The 18915-nt window shown below is 37.9% G+C and overlaps 1 protein-coding gene across 4 annotated transcripts in view; it reads right to left on the bottom strand.

The window, feature by feature from the left end:
- Positions 1–6375: 6375 nt before the first annotated feature.
- Positions 6376–18915, bottom strand: part of dop (microtubule-associated serine/threonine (MAST) protein kinase dop) — an 85085-nt gene continuing 72545 nt past the window's right edge. For 2 of the 4 annotated variants that reach the window (XM_090115798.1, XM_090115799.1), the window contains exons 27-37: positions 18051–18152; positions 17627–17698; positions 17295–17417; positions 16788–16891; positions 14289–14444; positions 12229–12342; positions 11067–11300; positions 10563–10732; positions 9711–10258; positions 8973–9101; positions 6376–8531 (exon numbers count right to left, since the gene is read on the bottom strand). In XM_090115798.1, coding sequence (XP_089971924.1) covers positions 8385–8531; positions 8973–9101; positions 9711–10258; positions 10563–10732; positions 11067–11300; positions 12229–12342; positions 14289–14444; positions 16788–16891; positions 17295–17417; positions 17627–17698; positions 18051–18152 — 1899 coding nt within the window. In that variant the 3' untranslated portion in view covers positions 6376–8384. Of the gene's footprint in view, positions 8532–8972; positions 9102–9710; positions 10259–10562; positions 10745–11066; positions 11301–12228; positions 12343–14288; positions 14445–16787; positions 16892–17294; positions 17418–17626; positions 17699–18050; positions 18153–18915 lie in introns of all 4 variants that reach the window. The other 2 variants (XM_090115800.1, XM_090115801.1) reach the window with 2 other exon arrangements.

Here is an 18915-nt window from a genome sequence, read left to right as displayed (position 1 = left end):
ACAAATAAACAACATAGTTAACAATTTAACATTGTACTTTTTTTGTAACAACCTTTCCGTCCATAGGAATTTTTTTTTTTTGTTTAAAAATGCAAAGGAAAACAATTTATAATCTTAAAATGAAAAAAAAACCAACCTACATTAATTGCTAAACGAATCGAATATAAAACATAATGATAAAATCTTTCATACTTAATTAGAAAGTGGTCAGTCAATATTTGGGAGAAATTGAAATATCACGCAAATTGCAACAATCTCGTTTTTAACTAATTACTTTTTTTAAAAGTAACAAAAATAATTATGATTAAAAATATCACAATAAATTAAAATTTACAAAGTAGAACTATTTAATTACTTTCACTAATGTAGTACTTATTCGTTCATTTTTTGATAAATAAAATTAACAAGGGCTATGTATACTTTCTATATGCATTTGCTAGCCGTCCAAAGTAGTATTTTTTTGCGAAATAAAACCAAAATAATATATTTTGTCAATGAATTATTTCTACAGCTTTGTATCAAAACTACTTATAAAAAAAGCATATATTTTATAATAATCTACATTAGTCTTCTTCTATATAATCTATGGTCTGTGGAAGCATTAAATTGGCGGGAATATTGATAGCATAATCTATATGTTAACTTTGATTTTGCGATTTGCGATTTAGTAGTAATTTATTGAAAGTATTATAATAAAATACATTTAAGCTTAAATTATGGAATTATCTCCACAGTCTTGTCGAATTTGCTTATCTGTTTCGGAATTTAATGTATCTCTTTTCAGTAATTACAGTAAAAGGTGCAATATGATTGATAAAATATTGGTGTGTTTAAAAATTGTTATTGAAAAAACTGATTACTTGAGTACAATATGCTATAAATGTGCAAATAACGTTGACAAATTTTACGATTTTATTATGGACGTTAAAAAGTCTCAAAATTTATATGATAAACAAGAAAATGAATCACGGCGTAATATCAACGGTGTAAATCACTCGATAAACCGTCACGTCACTTCTTACGTGCGGGAGCAAGTAATCGATGCAGATTATACGTTTTCCTTTCTCGAAATGTCCCACAACGAGGACAGAAAGGAGAATAAACAGTCGAGTCCACTGTTCTCTTATTTTTCACCGCCAAATGTTCTCATAAAACAGTCGAATGAACCGAAATGGAAAACTCCGCGGATACGATTGGAAAATATAAATAAGGAGGAAGATAAGAGAGACGTTTATTTCAAAAGAAAGTTGGATAAACCAAAACATTTGTCCGCTGATATGTTCGAATCTCAGTCAGATAACGAGGAGACGGACTTTAAACGGCCTGAGTGGAAACTAACTCCCGATGAAAATCTCATTAAGAGGGTGAGGGAAAAATGTTTCGGACGATCTGATTTTTAACACAATTTAGGCGTAAACTCATTCAACTGTACGATTGCAGTTACAATTACAATGTACTAATTTATTTGTTTCTCGAGTGTGTTAATTTATGGTATTCCGTAGAAACAGGGTAAAGTTAGAATTGATTGAAGAATTTTCCAGTAGATATATATACAATGTTTAGGTGCCTGTTATTTCTTCGATAGTATTTACTTAATATAAATGGACGAATATTTACGTTTAATTTTCATGTCTTGTTGCAATAATTTCAAACCTTACAAAATGCTACTGCAACTTTGATGTAATTTTATCTTATTGCTGTGTAAAGAAATGTAGGTACCCTTTAATTTTCCTTTAATAACTTATTGTATTCAATTATATAAGGAATTTGTTAAACTATTACGTGTTACGAATATTTGTCATTTAATATTTCAATGTTATATTGTTACTAAACCCTTGTTTCAATTAAATGTCATGTTTAAATCTGATACTAAGCATATCGACGATGAAGTGTCAATATATGCTAACTACAAAAACTACATTTTTCAGTAGATAAAAAAAACGTTTTATTTCTTTTTCGTTACTGTTTTTAATTATTATTTTAGCTTACGTTCATTATCAAAGGATATTAGATATCATGGAATCATTTATTAAATGTAATTTCACAGCTTTTTAAAAAAACATGCAGATATTAGATATTGCTTGTAATTGTATTTAAACAGAAAGCCGTATTTTTTAGATACAATTTATTGCCAATATACTTAGAAGAAATTTTTCTAAAGAATACAACATTTTTTTATTTTAATATTAGGTTTTTGTATCAATACTATAGTAAAATGTTGATTTAAAATCCTGTCACTACACGTGATTATGCTCGAAGATAGTGATTTGAATATAAAACATTATTTCAATTTGTTCAACTTCATATGGACGAGATATTCTTGCTGCTTTGGTTATAGTGGCATAATCACTTGGAACGTAAATTTCTTTGTTCTTAAGTTGGCGTTCAAGTCAAGAAATATAAGATACAGCTACGTGAACACATCAGAGCACAACAGCGTCGAAGATTTACTCGTCTTCACGGACGGGTCCAAGACTGAAAATGGCACGGGTGCTGAGGTCTTCTCTGAGGACCTAAACATTAACATCTCGCACTCCTTGGGACCCCGTAATACAGTCTTTCCGGCTGAATGCCTAGGACTTCTACTTGCAGCTTCAGCCATAATCAAAAGGAATGTAACAACTTTTCGATTCGGATCCTATCGGATAGCAAAGCAGCACTGGTGGCAATCAAAAGCCATGAAATCACTTCAGGGTTAATTCTTGAGTGTCACCTAGCCCTAACTAGGGTATGTGATCTGGGAAAGTCCCTAGTACTACAATGAATAAAAGGACACATAGTAACTCACGAGGAAACGATGCTGCTGACATATTAGCCAGAAGAGCATCTCAAACACCGGTCATGGGACCTTTTCCCATTATACCGCTACCTGCAAGCTGGATCCGGCTGATGATTACCCAGCTCAGTAGCACTGCACAAAAAGCAGAATGTTCAAGCAGATCTGACTGCAAGCATGCCAGAGAAGCCCTACCAAACATTGACTCTAGACTTGCACGTCGGATTCTCAACCTACGCAGAGTGCAACTACGTGTAATAACAGGGACCCTCACAGGGCACGGCCCCTTCAACAAACATCTCTTTAATTTAGGGATCACAGACAGTCCGCTATGCAGAGCATGCATGGCGTCCGAGGAAACGGCAGCCCACGTCATCATGGAATATACGGGGGTTGCAGAGTACAGGGCAAGACACCTGGAGTCTCCCGGGTCCCTCCCTGAAGCCTTCGGCAGCCCTCACAAGCTGCTTGGCTTCATGTGCTCGGGTGGTTTCAGTTTTAGCTGGTTTCCTCCAGCTCCATCTCTCACGCAAAATAGGCGATTTTGGTAAGAGCATCCGTCAGAAAATATAATAATTGGCAGCTGTTGGCTAACACAATGCTTTTCCAGGTAATTAATTACAAACGAAACAAAAGTGCTAGACGTCAGGTCAGTAGCTGTTTCGTCATACATGTACAATGCTTAGTAATTTAATTGACTCTACGAACAATTTGTTGGTATCTTTACGCTCATAATGCGATGGTAGTTTTGGAAAAGCATCTAAAAAATCGTCAAGAATGGCAATTTTTCGATGGTTTTGTTGAGTTTGATGGAATAGCACGTGTTAGGATACTTTTTTCTTGGTTTGAAAGCATGCCAAACTCACCACTTTTAACCCAAAAATAAACTGTAGGTAAATGAGCCAAGGAAAGCGTGCTTAAAAACATAGAGCGGAGGCGTCAGGGTGTAGTTAGAATATATTGCCAGCAAAAATGACGCAACTTTTGTTATAAGGTATTGCTACACTTTGATATTTCCTCAAATTGACTGTTTACAGATAAATGACCTTTATGGGCCTATGTATTACTCTATTTTAAGTACGAAAATGCTATAAAACGAAAATCGCTAAAATGTTAGTTAGGAGGTATTGATACTTCATCGTCGATATATTGTTTTTTTGCGCACAAAATTTTTTTCAACCTGCCCTATTGTTCGTATGTTACTATTTACTCCATAGAATTTTGAAGAAATAGCTTTGCTACGGATTTAAGCGTTTGATTTTTGTTGTTATTATACATCAAAATGGACACCTCAATAAAATTTTAAAATATAAAAATGTTTTTTATTTTATACCCTTTACACATACTATTTTTGTATTCCTAAAGTATAATTTATCAAATAAGAATGTTATTAAAAATATATAACATTATTTTTTCTCTGAAAAACCTCAATCTGTTTCAGTGAAAACGTTTTTTTAACTAGTTAAAAGTACGTAATTATATTTTACCACTGATTCGATCAGTTTTAACTAAAGCAGTTAAAACTGACACTCAATAAAGTAATTTGGAACTGAAAACAAGATATAGTTTTAAAATATTAAATAAATAAACAGGCCCAAAACACGGAGTTGGCTAGTTCATCCAAAATTGTCAACTTCACAGCAATAATATAGGTATTTCATGCTAATAATTTACGTTCTATAAATGTGCCTAAGTACTTTTTCTAATACATCGTACATGAATACAACAATAACATTTTAAACATAGTAGTTTGTTACAATTAATAGTAGGTACATTCAATTTCTAGTTTAGTACATAGATATCAAAAATAGGTTTCATAGTGAGAAGAGAAGTAACTAGCGCGTTATCAAGTATGTCGACTATGTAGCACTAGTCCAGCTGGCGAGTGAGACTTTCTTTACTAGACTCAAACAATATGTGTATAGTAGGTATTAAAACGAGTGACTGTCAATAATTATAGTTTTGAGTGGCAAAAATAATTAATCCGGGTATCAGGTGAGCAACTGACTGCTAGCGACGAAAAATGAATAGAACAGCGACTAACAGACATCAATTTGAGTCACTTATGAGTTAGGACCGGGGCAGATAGGAATATTGTCAAACTATTATCGACATTGTTCACATTAAATAACGATCATCGAAGCGTCACACGCGAAAAGAAGCGCGATGCGCTTTTTTGAATGTAATTTCAATGTGGACAATGCTGATAGCTTTGTTGATAGTAGTTTGAAAATTAAAAATGCGCTGCACTGCTCTGCGCCATATCTGTAGCGCCGGACCTTAAAATACAAAATGAGCAGCTTCATAACATTTTAGCGACCCATTTTTTGCATCTAGCCTCGTGTTGGCATTTTTTCTATTCTTTACAAAGTTATACAGTTTATAGCGTTTTAATTAGTAATTTCCTATTGGTCTCCCTGGATATTTCCAGGAGCTGATTAGCTAATGAGATTACTTAGTAAATTATATTATGCTAATTCAGACTTTGTTCAGAATAATCTATACCATCAGTATACTGTATATTTCATCCAGATCTGATCAGCCTCTTTTTGCAAGCTAGATAATTTTGTGTGTTTATTCATTAAATTGCATTTTAGTATAGACTAGCTTTCCGCCCGCGGCTTCGCCCGCTTTGTCTCAAACCTAATATATACACTAAAACCTTCCTATTGAATCACTCTATGTATTAAAAAAAGCGCATCAAAATATTTAAGCTTACAAAGGGACATAGGGACAGAAAAAGCGACTTTGTTTTATACTATGTAGTGATGAGATATGTAACTTTTCATTATGCACTCAATCCTATAAGTAGGACAGATGTTGATTTTCGTACACACTAATACGAAAAACTATAGAACCATAGAAATCTAAATAACAAGACACATAGAAGTGCTATAATGTCATAATTCGTATGAAAACCGCTGTCGCCAAAATCAACACATTCAAACCGAAAGCTAAACAATACACACAAGTAAACTATGCCTTTTATTGGACAGCTTGATTTTAGTGAAAACTAACTTAACTATTAAATTAAGCTTTTGAATATGTATCCTAACGCACGAATTTACGGTTTATTTTAGAATAACATCCCTAAGTATATGAGACTTTTTGCTCCAATACGAACAAACGTGATAATAAGAATGGTCGACTGTGTCATTCATTGTTATTTCGATTACTATGGTGACACTCGTAATACTTATAAATATTCTATAATTTTAAGGAAAAACAGCATTATTTCTAAAAAAAAATATTTTCCGATGAAGTATTATTCCTTTATATAATTACAACTTGTGGAAGAATTTCCGCAATGGGAATTGCTGAAACACACCATGTATACACTCATACGTCTCCAGAGCAACTGAACAGTGACGAATGCACTGGTGATGTGAAAATCACCTGAGTGGCGACAAGGTCACGCGTGTCACGCACGCTTACGACTTCTAGTGTCTTGTTATTTAGATTTCTATGTATAGAACATAATATTTTGATGAAAATTGTCATTTAGGTAGCTTGAAGTCGACCCTCTGTGAGTGCTAGTATAGTATGACGTCGTTGGGTACCTATAGGTAAAGTTAAGGTAGTGTTTAAATAAAACAAAATTTAAGAACAGTTAATTCATGACTTTATTCGTATTTGTATCAATTCATACACGTATTCTAAAGAAAATATCTCCTCATTCACTATAGACTGTTATTTATAAATCACATTGAACATTACACTAAACAAATTTAAATTAAGCATTATTCATGGCAGGAAACAACACAGAGGTGAAGATATGACGAATCTACATTATTAGCTTACACATGCTCCGATAAAATTATATCCTACGCTGAATAACATCGATATCGAACATTTTAACTGTGATTAAAACGTTTAAATGTTAATTAAATTATCATACAAAATTATAGTTAACTTTACAATATACATAATTTCAAATTATTATGGTCCCAAAAACAATATCAGGCGTTCGTAATTTTAAAATAACAATTTAAGCTTAAACAATATATAAAATAGGGTAGTTATATGTTAACCCTGTATCACCATTATACGTAGCAAGAAATTTTAACAACTAATGAGTATTTCGTGAACAATCAACAAAACGGTGAGCCGAATATTACTGACAATAAATTATAAATTCACGTGGAATGTCTACAGCCGTTCGTTAATAATTAAAAACAGAATTTATTCCGTGAAACAGTTTGTTAAATAATAATATTTCGGATTAAATAACGAAACAGTAATAAAAACAAATTGGAAGACAAAAGAACGTCTCAATGCGGAAAACAATAAACTAACAAATGTTACTGGTAGATATTTTATATTATTAAATCTCTTATTGATTAAGAAAGCAGCAGCAGTTAACATAGTTATGGCACTTATAGTGAGAAATGAAATTATTGCAAATAAACAATAACATAATGTACGGATGCAAAATGAAAAAAGCACATTAAGTTTACATACTGTTTACGTATGAAATTACAAAATACTATATCTACGGAATACAGTTTAGTAATTTATTCACGTTTATTGATTATTATATAAAAATGAAATGTAACGAAAATCAAAGAAAAAACTAACAAAAATAAAACCTATTAAAATTACTATCACAATTAGTAAATCTATTATCTAAATCAAACATCTACCCTAAACACCAAGTACGATGAGATTTAAATCTTTCACAAAAAAATAATTACAACTTTAAAAAAGTGTGATATTTATATTAAATCTATATGCCTCAACATTGTAATACTGAAAAAAAAAGTACATTTTTTAAGTTCCAACTCGCCTGAAAGAACCTTTAGACTAAGAGCGTGCCGTCTCACTCTAATATGTATATCTTATTCGTCACTTTACAACGCTTTATAAAATACATAGTCTAGGTAAAGCTTAGATTTTTTAAATATTACGTTAAAGTACGACACTCAGGAATTTCGAAAAAAGTTATTTTGTATGAAAAGTATTATGAAATTTATTTCATTCAAGTCGGTACTAAGATGACAACCTTAAGAAATGACTTGTTCATATTAAAATTTCTCCAAACGTCACGTGAAGCCGCAACTAACGTCTATACAGAAATATTTGGAGTAGCAAAGCATTCATTACAAAAATCCTTACACAAACCATTAGAAACCCCATCACGATAAACACAAGTCTCAAATTCATTCCACATTAACACTATATAGAAAAATTAGAACAATCTAGTATCCGTATCCGAATCACACTTTTAAATTTAACTATTTTCTAAAAATGGCGACCATTACACATTACAGTGCTCATTGTTCCTAATAATAGCTTGAAATGTTAAAACTACACTGTAAGAAATAGCAATACGCAGCTTGCATATAAAACGGTTACAAGAATACAAAAAATAGAAATGATTTTTTATTATTTAAAAATGTACTTTACTGCATGAATACTAGAAGACACGTTACTATTAAAAAAACACATCGAACAACCTTTGCCATATTCAAACTTTAAAATCCCACACACATTGAAAAAAACATACACATTCCAACTTTGAAAACCGCGCGCAAATTCGAAACTGTCAAATACAGTCGAGTTTTTTTTTTTAAGTTACAAAAGTGACATTGACAAGCATATATCCGTTTCACTTTTCCCCAGAGGAGGAGCTAGAGGCCCTGCCTCGCTTTTTCGCTTTTTTGTCTTCGATCTCCTTTTCCGAGCTCTTGTCACTCGTGGATACGTCACACGGCTTCGTTGGTATTTGCATCTGAAATTGGGGCGCGGAGGTATTCTGAAATGAAACGTAACATTTATAAACGTGAAAAAAATACGAAATCTTCAGAAAACGATATTATAGACTAAACAGGACGTGTTTAATCATCTCAATAGATGGCGTGGAGTGTCCCTTAGACACATGAAACCGAGTGAGTAGAATAAATTCGATTGCTCTGACTGGATCACGGGTGGTTGTAAGGTCATGCCCGGCATGGCGTAAGACGCGGGTTCGAATCCCGTATCGTGTGCAAATTTTTTAAGTGAAACTTCTTTCGGCTCGTTGAGAGTAAAATTTTAAGGTCGCTTCATCATATCTTATTATCTGTGAATATCTTTGAATATTGCCAAGGAAGTTTCACTTTTGACACGTATGATCGGCACATACACTCCTTTTTCTGGATTCAGTAGTATTATAGAGGTGTGTAGAGGTGTGTAGTATCTGTACTTTGTACCATACCTTTTTCTTTGCATGTTTGTCTGCCCGTCGCCCGCGATGCTCGTCGTCGTCCCGCTTGCGTCCCATGACGCCGAGCAGCTTGCTCACCACGCTCTTACCGCGGCCCTCACTCGTGTCCGTGTCCGGCGACTGAAATAACAATAAATATATGTAATTTATTTATTTAATCATTTATTGTACCACACCATTTAATATTACAATGTACAGTATAATATATATCTGTTTGGATGTGAAGTACAAAAGGTGACCTTATCGCTTAAAACGACTTCTTCCAGGCCACCTAAGGTAGAGGATAGATACATAATACATATAATTAATGTAACGCGGGTGGCTGAAAAAGTAAAAGAGAAAAGAAAAAAAAATTATATATAAAAAAAAAATATGTAGTTAACTTAATTTTACTTTGTGAAATAATCACACTTCGTTTGTATTGCTCGATACAGTTGTAAATAATCTATTTTAGCGGACAAAAAAGTGCGCGGACTAAAATCTCTCCCTCACACGCCATTAAATAAGTTAAAACATTTTGTACTGTCATCTTTTGATACTTATCAAGGAATAAAATATCGAGTCTATAGGAATCGGTTACTTATAAACATACAGGTCTAATAAAAGCGTCTTATAAACGGAAGTCACGTTTTAATCCGTTACAATATGGCAATAACCAAATTTTTTACATTATTTCATCAAAGTCTGATAATATGTAATATATTCCTAGTCATATGATCATAAAATTACCTTAATGGTCTCAACCGACTCCTGCTTCTTAAGGTTTTCCTTCTTCATCGACTCGGACCGCTTCGCTTCCATCTTCTCTTGTTTCTTATCCGCTTTCTCTTGCTTCTCTTGTTTCTTCGCCTCCTTCAACTCTTTCTCTCTCTCCTGTTTCTCTTGTTTAGTCTCCACTCGCTTCACAGACCCGCTCCGTTCCATTTTCTCTAATTTCTTTTCATCAGACTTCGACAACTCTTGAGGTTTTTCCGGTTTCACATCTACTTTCTCTATCTTTTTGATCGAGTCTTGTTTTTTCAGTTCTTTCGACTCCGATTTCTCACTCTTCTTCATCGAGTCTTGTTTCTTCAGTTCTGATTTCTCTTGTTTCTCCTGTTTCGATTTAGATTTCTCTTTCGCTTTGAAATCTTCGTCCTTTAGACTCGAGTCGGACTTCTTTCGTGTTTTCATTTGAATATCCGGTATTGAGGTCGACTCTTGGGTTGTTGTGAGCTTTTTGCTCATTTCAGACGATGGAATGCTTGTATCTGTACTGGACCGGCTATTGTCTGTAACTGGCATTTGAAAGACATTATTATAAAATATACAAAACACGTACACTGCTCTATATACCTACGCTTATATATTTTATCTTCTATCTTTCCACACTATTCAAAGGAGAGTTCAATTTCATGAAATTGACATCAGTTTCAGGAATTTAAGATTAATATATCAATTCAGAACCATACATTTGATAAGAGACTTACAATCTCAATTAAAGCTATTGATAAAAAAAATACTATTGGGACTTTGTGCATTTTACGAAAAGTATTCAATGCATTCTGTATACAAATGAAAGTGGTAACACAAATTGCTCACCTTGCATCTCCCTCGACGTGTCCAAATTGGACGCATCCACGCTGGTGTCGACAAACGACTCGTCTGACAGCGAAAGCGAAGCGAACGAAGCGTTAGCGTCGAACGACTTGTCCACGCTCGCCTTCGGGGACGACGTGAAGATGCTCGGCGTGCACTGCTTCGCCGGCGTCCTGTACAATATCCTGAGTTTACTTTAATGGTTATCTGATTTCTAATTGTTTAAAAGTGTAAAATAAAATGTAAAATAATTATTCAGCAAAAAATTTTTCTCAAATTGTAGTGGGTATTTCTAAATAAACTGTATAGGTACTACGCAAAACAAATTACGTTCCCAAATGATTAAAAATTACAAGGAAACGTTAAAAAGTTACCATAATATACGACAATCTGTCTCTAGTTTCATTGAAAATATTATTTTAACCTTACTAAACTAGATTTTAAGGAAAATTCATTAAAAAATATACGGAATCTACACTAAAATGTACATATCGCCACCAAACTTACCTAGTAGGCAATCTAGCTGCATGATGCGTAGGCGAGTCCTTCTCCTCAGCTATCCTCGGCAACAGCGGCTCATCCCCCTTATCCGTGGGGGGAGGGGTGGGGGGCGCGGGGGCGGGGGCTCGCCAGGTCCCCCCGCGGCGAGGGGGGCCCACTGTACCCCCCGCACTTGTGCTCACCCCCCCACAGCAGAGGGGGGATATGGAGCACTTGGCTTCCGCTGAACGGGGGTGTAGTCTGTACCGAGTTGAAAATATTACAACCACATTCCTTAAGTGTTAGAAGTGTGTATTCGTCTCATATAACACTTTAAAATCACTTTAAAATTACAGTATACGTGACACAACGAAATAAAGTATAAACTAGCCAGTATGCTAGAATTCAATTTCTACACATTGAGATATAAAGCCGGTGTTGTGAATTGGAATGAAATAATTCATTGACTATTTCTAGAATGTTACGACTTTTGATTGGTCACACACTTTAAAGTTTAAACAGTTCAGATATAATGGCACTGGCACATCACTGATTCTAATCTGCGAATCAGTGAAAGTTATCACTTCTAAATGCTTATTTACGTATAAAAATTTTGGTTCACATCAAATTTAAGTAGATAGTAGAAAAAAGTTGTAAAACGAAAGTCTACAAAACAATGCAATCCACATTCAGTGTATGAAATGTATAGTGAGTATGAAACTAAATTACCCCAAAAACAAGGTGCCATACTGACAGTGCAAAACAGTGAAACATAAAATGATAAAATTGCTAATGACATACAAGTGCAATTATTAATATACATAATAATATGTTCAATAAAAATTCGTATGTGCTTGGTTTATATGTAAAATGTTTTTTGTATGTAAAACTGCAACTCATTGTCTTATATTTGTAGTCCAAAGGAATAATTGAGTGTCTTTGTAGTCAGACATTATATTGTGCCAGTACTCGTAGTTCTTACACTGTGGGCTAATGTACGTACATTAATGTACGTGTGCGTGTACGTGTGCGTGTGAGCGCGTTACGGTCTACATGTACGTGTGCGTGTACGTGTGCGTGTACGTGTACGTGTGCGTGTACGTGTACGTATACGTGTACGTGTGCGTGTACGTGTGCGTGTACGTGTGCATGTACGTGTGCGTGTACGTGTGCGTGTACGTGTGTGTACCTGTCAGGCGACAGCGCGCGCCTCAGCAGCGGCGAGGCGGGGTCGCGGCGCGGCCAGGCGCGGCGGCACTCGCGCGCGGCCAGCGGCGACGGGCTGCGCGCCTCGCACCCGCGGCTTTGTGTGCCATGGGATTGGTTAGTTGTGTGGGCTAGTTTGATTGGTCGACAGTGGAGTGGTTGCGGTTATATTGATTGAACTTTCTTAGTAGGGTAGTTCTGAAGTTGTTTACGCAATTGAACCATTTCTTTGACAGGAAGGAATACGTTTATAATTACTTATTTTGATAGATTAGAGCTGTAATTATTTTACCGGAAAGAATGAGAAACGTTTTAACTTTTAAAACTAGTGAAATAGTTCGGAAAATATTCAGAACGGTATCTAAAGATTATCTATTTAATATTTTAAAATCGTAGATTATTTTATTTATTCTGTCACATAAATTTGTAATTATAAAGAAATATCAATTATTACATTTGTAATATCTCTATTACAAACAAATAAATCTATCCCAAACGAGGTGTAGAACCACTACCACTGTTTACCAACCGTTATCATACATATTATCAGACAAACAATACAATGATAGCATTCGTTTTGATACGCTCAGCACTTCACAGACACATATTATGGTACCACATGACAGTTGAATTTAACGTAACTATCGCAAATAAAATTTGTCTTTTTAGTGATTGGAATTAATTTTGAAAATTTGATTTTTATCACTAATTCATACAAAAACCCTTTAATTGTATTGTAATTGCCGGATGGACAAAGAAAAAAAAGAAAATAAAGACAAATTGATTTGCGATAGTTATATCATAAAATAAGTGGCTTGCATCCAATGGTTAGGGAGCCAGGTGCAAATTTGGTTAACTATTTCCTCTCAAGAGATAATTCGTCAGACGCATGAGAGTATAGTATTATAAAGCCTCGTGAACGTCAGCTGGCGCTCGGTTGGGGGGGTGAGCGGTTGTAGCCTCCCACGCACATAGGAAAAAAAATACATTCATTCATTCATTTCCTCTCAGCTAAAAATTTGTCAAATTGTAGCTAACCCAATATCTCAACGAAAAAAAATAGTCAGCTGGTTACAACATGGTGTATTATACGTCAGCTTGTGTCTTGAACATGAAAGTTAAATTTAAAGAAAAATTTATTTTCCGTTATTTCCTCTCAAACAAAAATTTACCTGATGATAGCTTATATGTAACTGTGGATAAATATATATGTCAGCTGGCTGTATCTTGGTGGAAAAACCGTCAGCTGATACGGGAGGCTACAACCGCTCTTCCCCCCAACCGAGCTCCAGCTGACGTTCACGAGGCTTCATAATACTATACTTTGATGCATTTTACTAATTACCGCTTGAGAGGAACTTGGTCATAAAATCTGCTGCTGGCTCCCGGACCAAATTATTATTGCTTGATCTGTGTATGTTAGTCACAGATGCATGACTTTCGAGACATAAAACAATGAGGGTGACTTTTTTATTTAAATTCTTTAGTTTAAGTCGTAAGATAGATATGAATATAGTATCAAGTTTCATAAAAAAAATTAAGATTTGATTTATTTTAAAGTTTTTACCAAGTATTTTTTTTCCAGAATTTGCACCTTATTAGAGATACTATCGATTGCTATAATTAAAAACCAGCCTCCTGACTTACCGTGTGTGATGTAGATGTACCGCGTTCGTGTACATCTACGACACACGGCCTCCTGCGCCCAACTCAGTTTGTATATTTGTACATTTACGTCATCATGCATGTTTCCCGCGTGCACCACCCGCGTGTAAATCGAATGCGCGCAGTTTGCAGCTGCACGTATTATATGTACAATGTACATCTACATCACGGCATACGTCGCCTGCGTGCGTTGCCTGCGTTCACAGCGATGTGCCGCATGGCACACACTCCTAGTGCCGCATGGCACACACACACTCCTAGTGCCACATGGCACACACACACACCTAGTGCCGCATGGCACACACTCCTAGTGCCGCATGGCACACACTCCTAGTGCCGCATGGCACACACTCGTAGTGCCGCACGACACACTCTCACCTGGCGGGCTCGGGCGGCTGCGGCGAGGGCGAGGGCGTGCGCGCGAGCGGCGACAGCGGCATGTGCTGCAGCGAGCCGCGCCGCACGTCACCGGCACCGCCAGCGTGCGCGGCCACAGCGCCCAGCTTGTGCTTCAGCCCGTGGAGGGACGACGGCCTGCAAACGTACAGACATCACAGTATGTCACATGTTACAGATCGACGGTATGTTATTGCTATACAATAATGATTGCGAATTCAAGACATATAAAATGTACAAATGGATAAGGAAATAATTATAAAACAAACAAAAACTTTTCAACACGATCGCAACATCTCACTCTCTCTCCCTCACACTCACCCTCTCACTCTCTCTCCCTCACACTCCCCTCTCACTCTCTCTCCCTCACTCTCTCTCCCTCTCACTCCCTCACACTCACCCTCTCACTCTCTGCCCCTCACACTCACCCTCTCACTCTCTCCCCCTCACACTCACCCTCTCACTCTCTCCCTCACTCACCCTCTCCCTCTCTCTCCCTCACACTCCCCTCTCACTCTCTCCCTCACACTCTCCTCTCACTCTATCTCCCTCTCACTCTCTCTCCCTCACACTCACCCTCTCACTCTATCTCCCTCGCACTCTATCTCCCTCTCACTCCCTCTCCCTCTCTCCCCCTCACACTCTCACTCTCTCCCTCACACTCACCCTCTCACTCTCTCTCCCTCTCACTCCCTCTACCTCACACTCACCCTCTCACTCTCTCCCTCTCTCCCCCTCACACTCACCCTCTCACTCTCTCTCCATGATTGCGAATTCAAGACATATAAAATGTACAAATGGATAAGGAAATAATTATAAAACAAACAAAAACTTTTCAACACGATCGCAACATCTCACTCTCTCTCCCTCACACTCACCCTCTCACTCTCTCTCCCTCACACTCTCCCTCGCACTCTCTCTCCCTCACACTCACCCTCTCACTCTCTCTCCCTCTCCCTCACACTCCCCACTCACTCTCTCCCTCTCACTCCCTCTCCATCACACTCCCCTCTCACTCTCTCTCCCTCACACTCTCTCCCTCACACTCTCTCCCTCACACTCACCCTCTCACTCTCTCTCCCTCACACTCTCCCTCGCACTCTCTCTCCCTCACACTCACCCTCTCACTCTCTCTCCCTCTCCCTCACACTCCCCACTCACTCTCTCCCTCTCACTCCCTCTCCATCACACTCCCCTCTCACTCTCTCTCCCTCTCACTCTCTCTCCCTCACACTCTCTCCCTCACACTCACCCTCTCACTCTCTCTCCCTCACACTCACCCCCTCACTCTCTCTCCCTCATACTCCCCTCTCACTCTCTCTCCCTCTCACTCTCTCTCCCTCTCACTCCCTCACACTCGCCCTCTCACTCTCTCCCTCTCACTCTCTCCCGCTCACACTAACCCTCTCTCTCTCCCTCACACTCACCCTCTCTCTCTCCCTCACACTCACCCTCTCTCTCTCCCTCACACTCACCCTCTCTCCCTCTCACTCTCTCTCCCTCTCACTCCCTCTCCCTCACACTCCCCTCACACTCCCCACTCACTCTCTCTCCCTCTCACTCCCTCTCTCTCACACTCTCTCCCTCACACTCACCCTCTCACTCTCTCTCCCTCACACTCACCCCCTCACTCTCTCTCCCTCATACTCCCCTCTCACTCTCTCTCCCTCTCACTCCCTCACACTCGCCCTCTCACTCTCTCCCTCTCACTCTCTCCCTCTCACTCTCTCCCGCTCACACTAACCCTCTCTCTCTCCCTCACACTCACCCTCTCTCTCTCCCTCACACTCACCCTCTCTCCCTCTCACTCTCTCTCCCTCACACTCCCCACTCACTCTCTCTCCCTCTCACTCCCTCTCTCTCTCCCTCACACTCACTCTCTCACTCTCTCTCCCTCACACTCACCCTCTCACTCTCTCCCTCACACTCACCCTCCCTCACACTCCCCTCTCCCTCTCTCTCCCTCCCTCACACTCACCCTCTCACTCTCTCTCCCTCACACTCAACCTCTCACTCTCTCCCTCACACTCCCCTCTCCCTCTCTCCCCCTCCCTCACACTCACCCTCTCACTCTCTCTCCCTCACACTCAACCTCTCACTCTCTCCCTCACACTCCCCTCCCCCTCTCTCCCCCTCACACTCCCCTCTCATTCTCTCTCCCTCTCACTCTCTCTCCCTCTCACTCTCTCTCCCTCACACTCACCCTCTCACTCTATCTCCCTCTCACTCCTTCTCCCTCTCTCCCCCTCACACTCACCCTCTCACTCTCTCCCTCACACTCACCCTCTCACTCCCTCTCACTCCCTCTCCCTCACCCTCTCTCCCTCTCACTCCCTCTCCCTCACACTCCCCTCTCACTCTCTCTCCCTCTCACTCCCTCTACCTCACACTCACCCTCTCACTCTCTCCCTCTCTCCCCCTCACACTCACCCTCTCACTCTCTCTCCCTCACACTCTCCCTCTCTTGACGTATATACTGACCGCTGATAGTGCGTGGTGGCCGCGTTGTGCAGCGGCGCGTCAGCGAGCGCGGGCACGGCGGCGGGCGCGGGGGACGAGCTCTCGCTACTGCCGCCTGACACCATCTGGAAATCATCATTATTAATTATAATAAATATGGCTTTTAAAATATTATATTTATTGGAAATTATACTTTCACAAAAATAAAGGTCAAATTCTAAACCAGTATCAACTTTGTTTCTAAATCTCACCTAGTTTAATTTAGTAGTTGTTTAAAGAGAACATTGTTGAGACATGAAGAAAGTAAAATAAAGCGTTTAATAAATTACTGTAATTAATATTTTGACAAAATAATCTTTTTAATAGACAATCCTGTATCCAAAGGGAAGAGAATGAAGTAGAAAAAGAGAATTTTCGATAATATTAGTTACTTATTTGCGTTTTTGTTTTTAGATACTTTTGGGTAATTTCGTGTATTCTTTTTGTTCTGTCTTACTTTTTTTACAAATAATTTCATCTCATTCATACCTGATGCATCTCCTGCGAAGCGCGTTTAGTGGAAATGCGTCTAAACAGCGAACAGCGGCGTCTCGGCCGCGGGCGCGGCGGTGCAGACGCGCGCCGACCGCCCGAACGACGGCGTCCGCCCGCCTGGGAAACGCCGCGTTTATTTTAATACTTATACTTAGACACGACATTTAACTATATTTCACATTTAATACTTCAAGGAGATAAGTTATTTATCAACGGTTTAAAAAACACTGATTGAAAACTTGTACGTATCGAAGATTTAATATATTCTATAGTCATATAGAAAGTCAAGTTTGTCAAAGTGTGAATAATCAAGAATAAAAGCGTACCTGTATCGTAGTTTGATCCAGAGGCGTAGCACGGAGTGTAGCATGCGGAGCCGCCAAAAGCAACCTTAACACCTGAAAGTAAAACATTAAATTAAATACAAGCATTTAACTGAAGACTCGAAGGATCATTTCAAAATATGGCTAAAAAGTAAACACAGATTAACCAATTTATATAATACAAAACTGTGTTGGAGTTGGGTCTTATTTTGATGTTTTAGATTTTTCATAATTAATGATTAGATGAAGAACATTACTTTGACTTTTTAATTTTTATTACCGAATATCATCTGCGATAGAGGTTACGCTTATAGAAGCGTATAGAAGCGAACCTCTATCGCAGATGAACAATTTTCCTGTTACTTGAAAAAATACAGATTTGAAGTGAATTTTAACTAAAATAAAAATTGCAATTGACATTTCTTACCTGTGTATGAAGCAACCCTTGCACGGACTCGCCATTGAGTTGAGTTATAAGATCACCGGCTCGTAGACCCGCCGCCCAGGCTGCACCTTGTTCGCTGACCGCCTGAAAATTAAACAATATATATATATAACTAGCTTACCGCCCGCGGTTTCGCCCGCTTAGTCTAAAAACATTATAAATTATATATTAAAACCTTCCTCTTGAATCACACTATCTATTAAAAAAACCGCATCAAAATCCGTTGCGTAGTTTTAAAGATTTAAGCATACAAAGGGACATAGGGACAGAGAAAGCGACTTTGTTTTATACTATGTAGTGATAGTGATACAGAACATATATTTTTATTGGAGTACATAGTTAGTCTTTGATCTGACTGTTCAAGATTAAAACAAGCGTAATTTTCGTTAAAAGGCAAATTATTACCAGATATTCTTTTTATTTCTCTAATTTTATGAAAGTTGCTTGGATGCTTGTTAAATAAATATGGCAATACTTTTTTTTTAAACTTTTTCATCTTTATATTTTGAAGTTTAATTCGTTTCGTTCGTGTTAAATCTGCCAGCTCTTATTGTGTGCTGAAAATTTTGGAAGTTTTTTTACGGCTGAACATGCAAAACCATATAGTAATCTAATGCTAAGTCACTTAAGAACTTACAGCGCCTTTTCTAATGCTTTATTTTTATAACACTTTTTTTTGAAGTGAAAACTTTTTTAGCAGCGTTGAGCACTTTTTCTGTAATGGGTATAAAATCTTAAACTCGCGTCAGGACACGTGACCTGATCGAAAAAAGCGTAAGACGGATACCATTCCAAAATATCAAACATGCTCAACGTTAATAATCAAGTTTTCACTTCTGCCGGCACT

Source organism: Colias eurytheme, chromosome 24 (assembly GCF_061535395.1).
Source record: "Colias eurytheme isolate Ceu_HAF_F1 chromosome 24, ilColEury1 Martin Lab GWU primary, whole genome shotgun sequence".
In the NCBI taxonomy this organism is placed as follows: domain Eukaryota; kingdom Metazoa; phylum Arthropoda; class Insecta; order Lepidoptera; family Pieridae; genus Colias; species Colias eurytheme.
The sequence above is the reverse complement of the archived record's forward strand: the minus strand, read 5'-3'. Positions and strand labels throughout refer to the sequence as shown.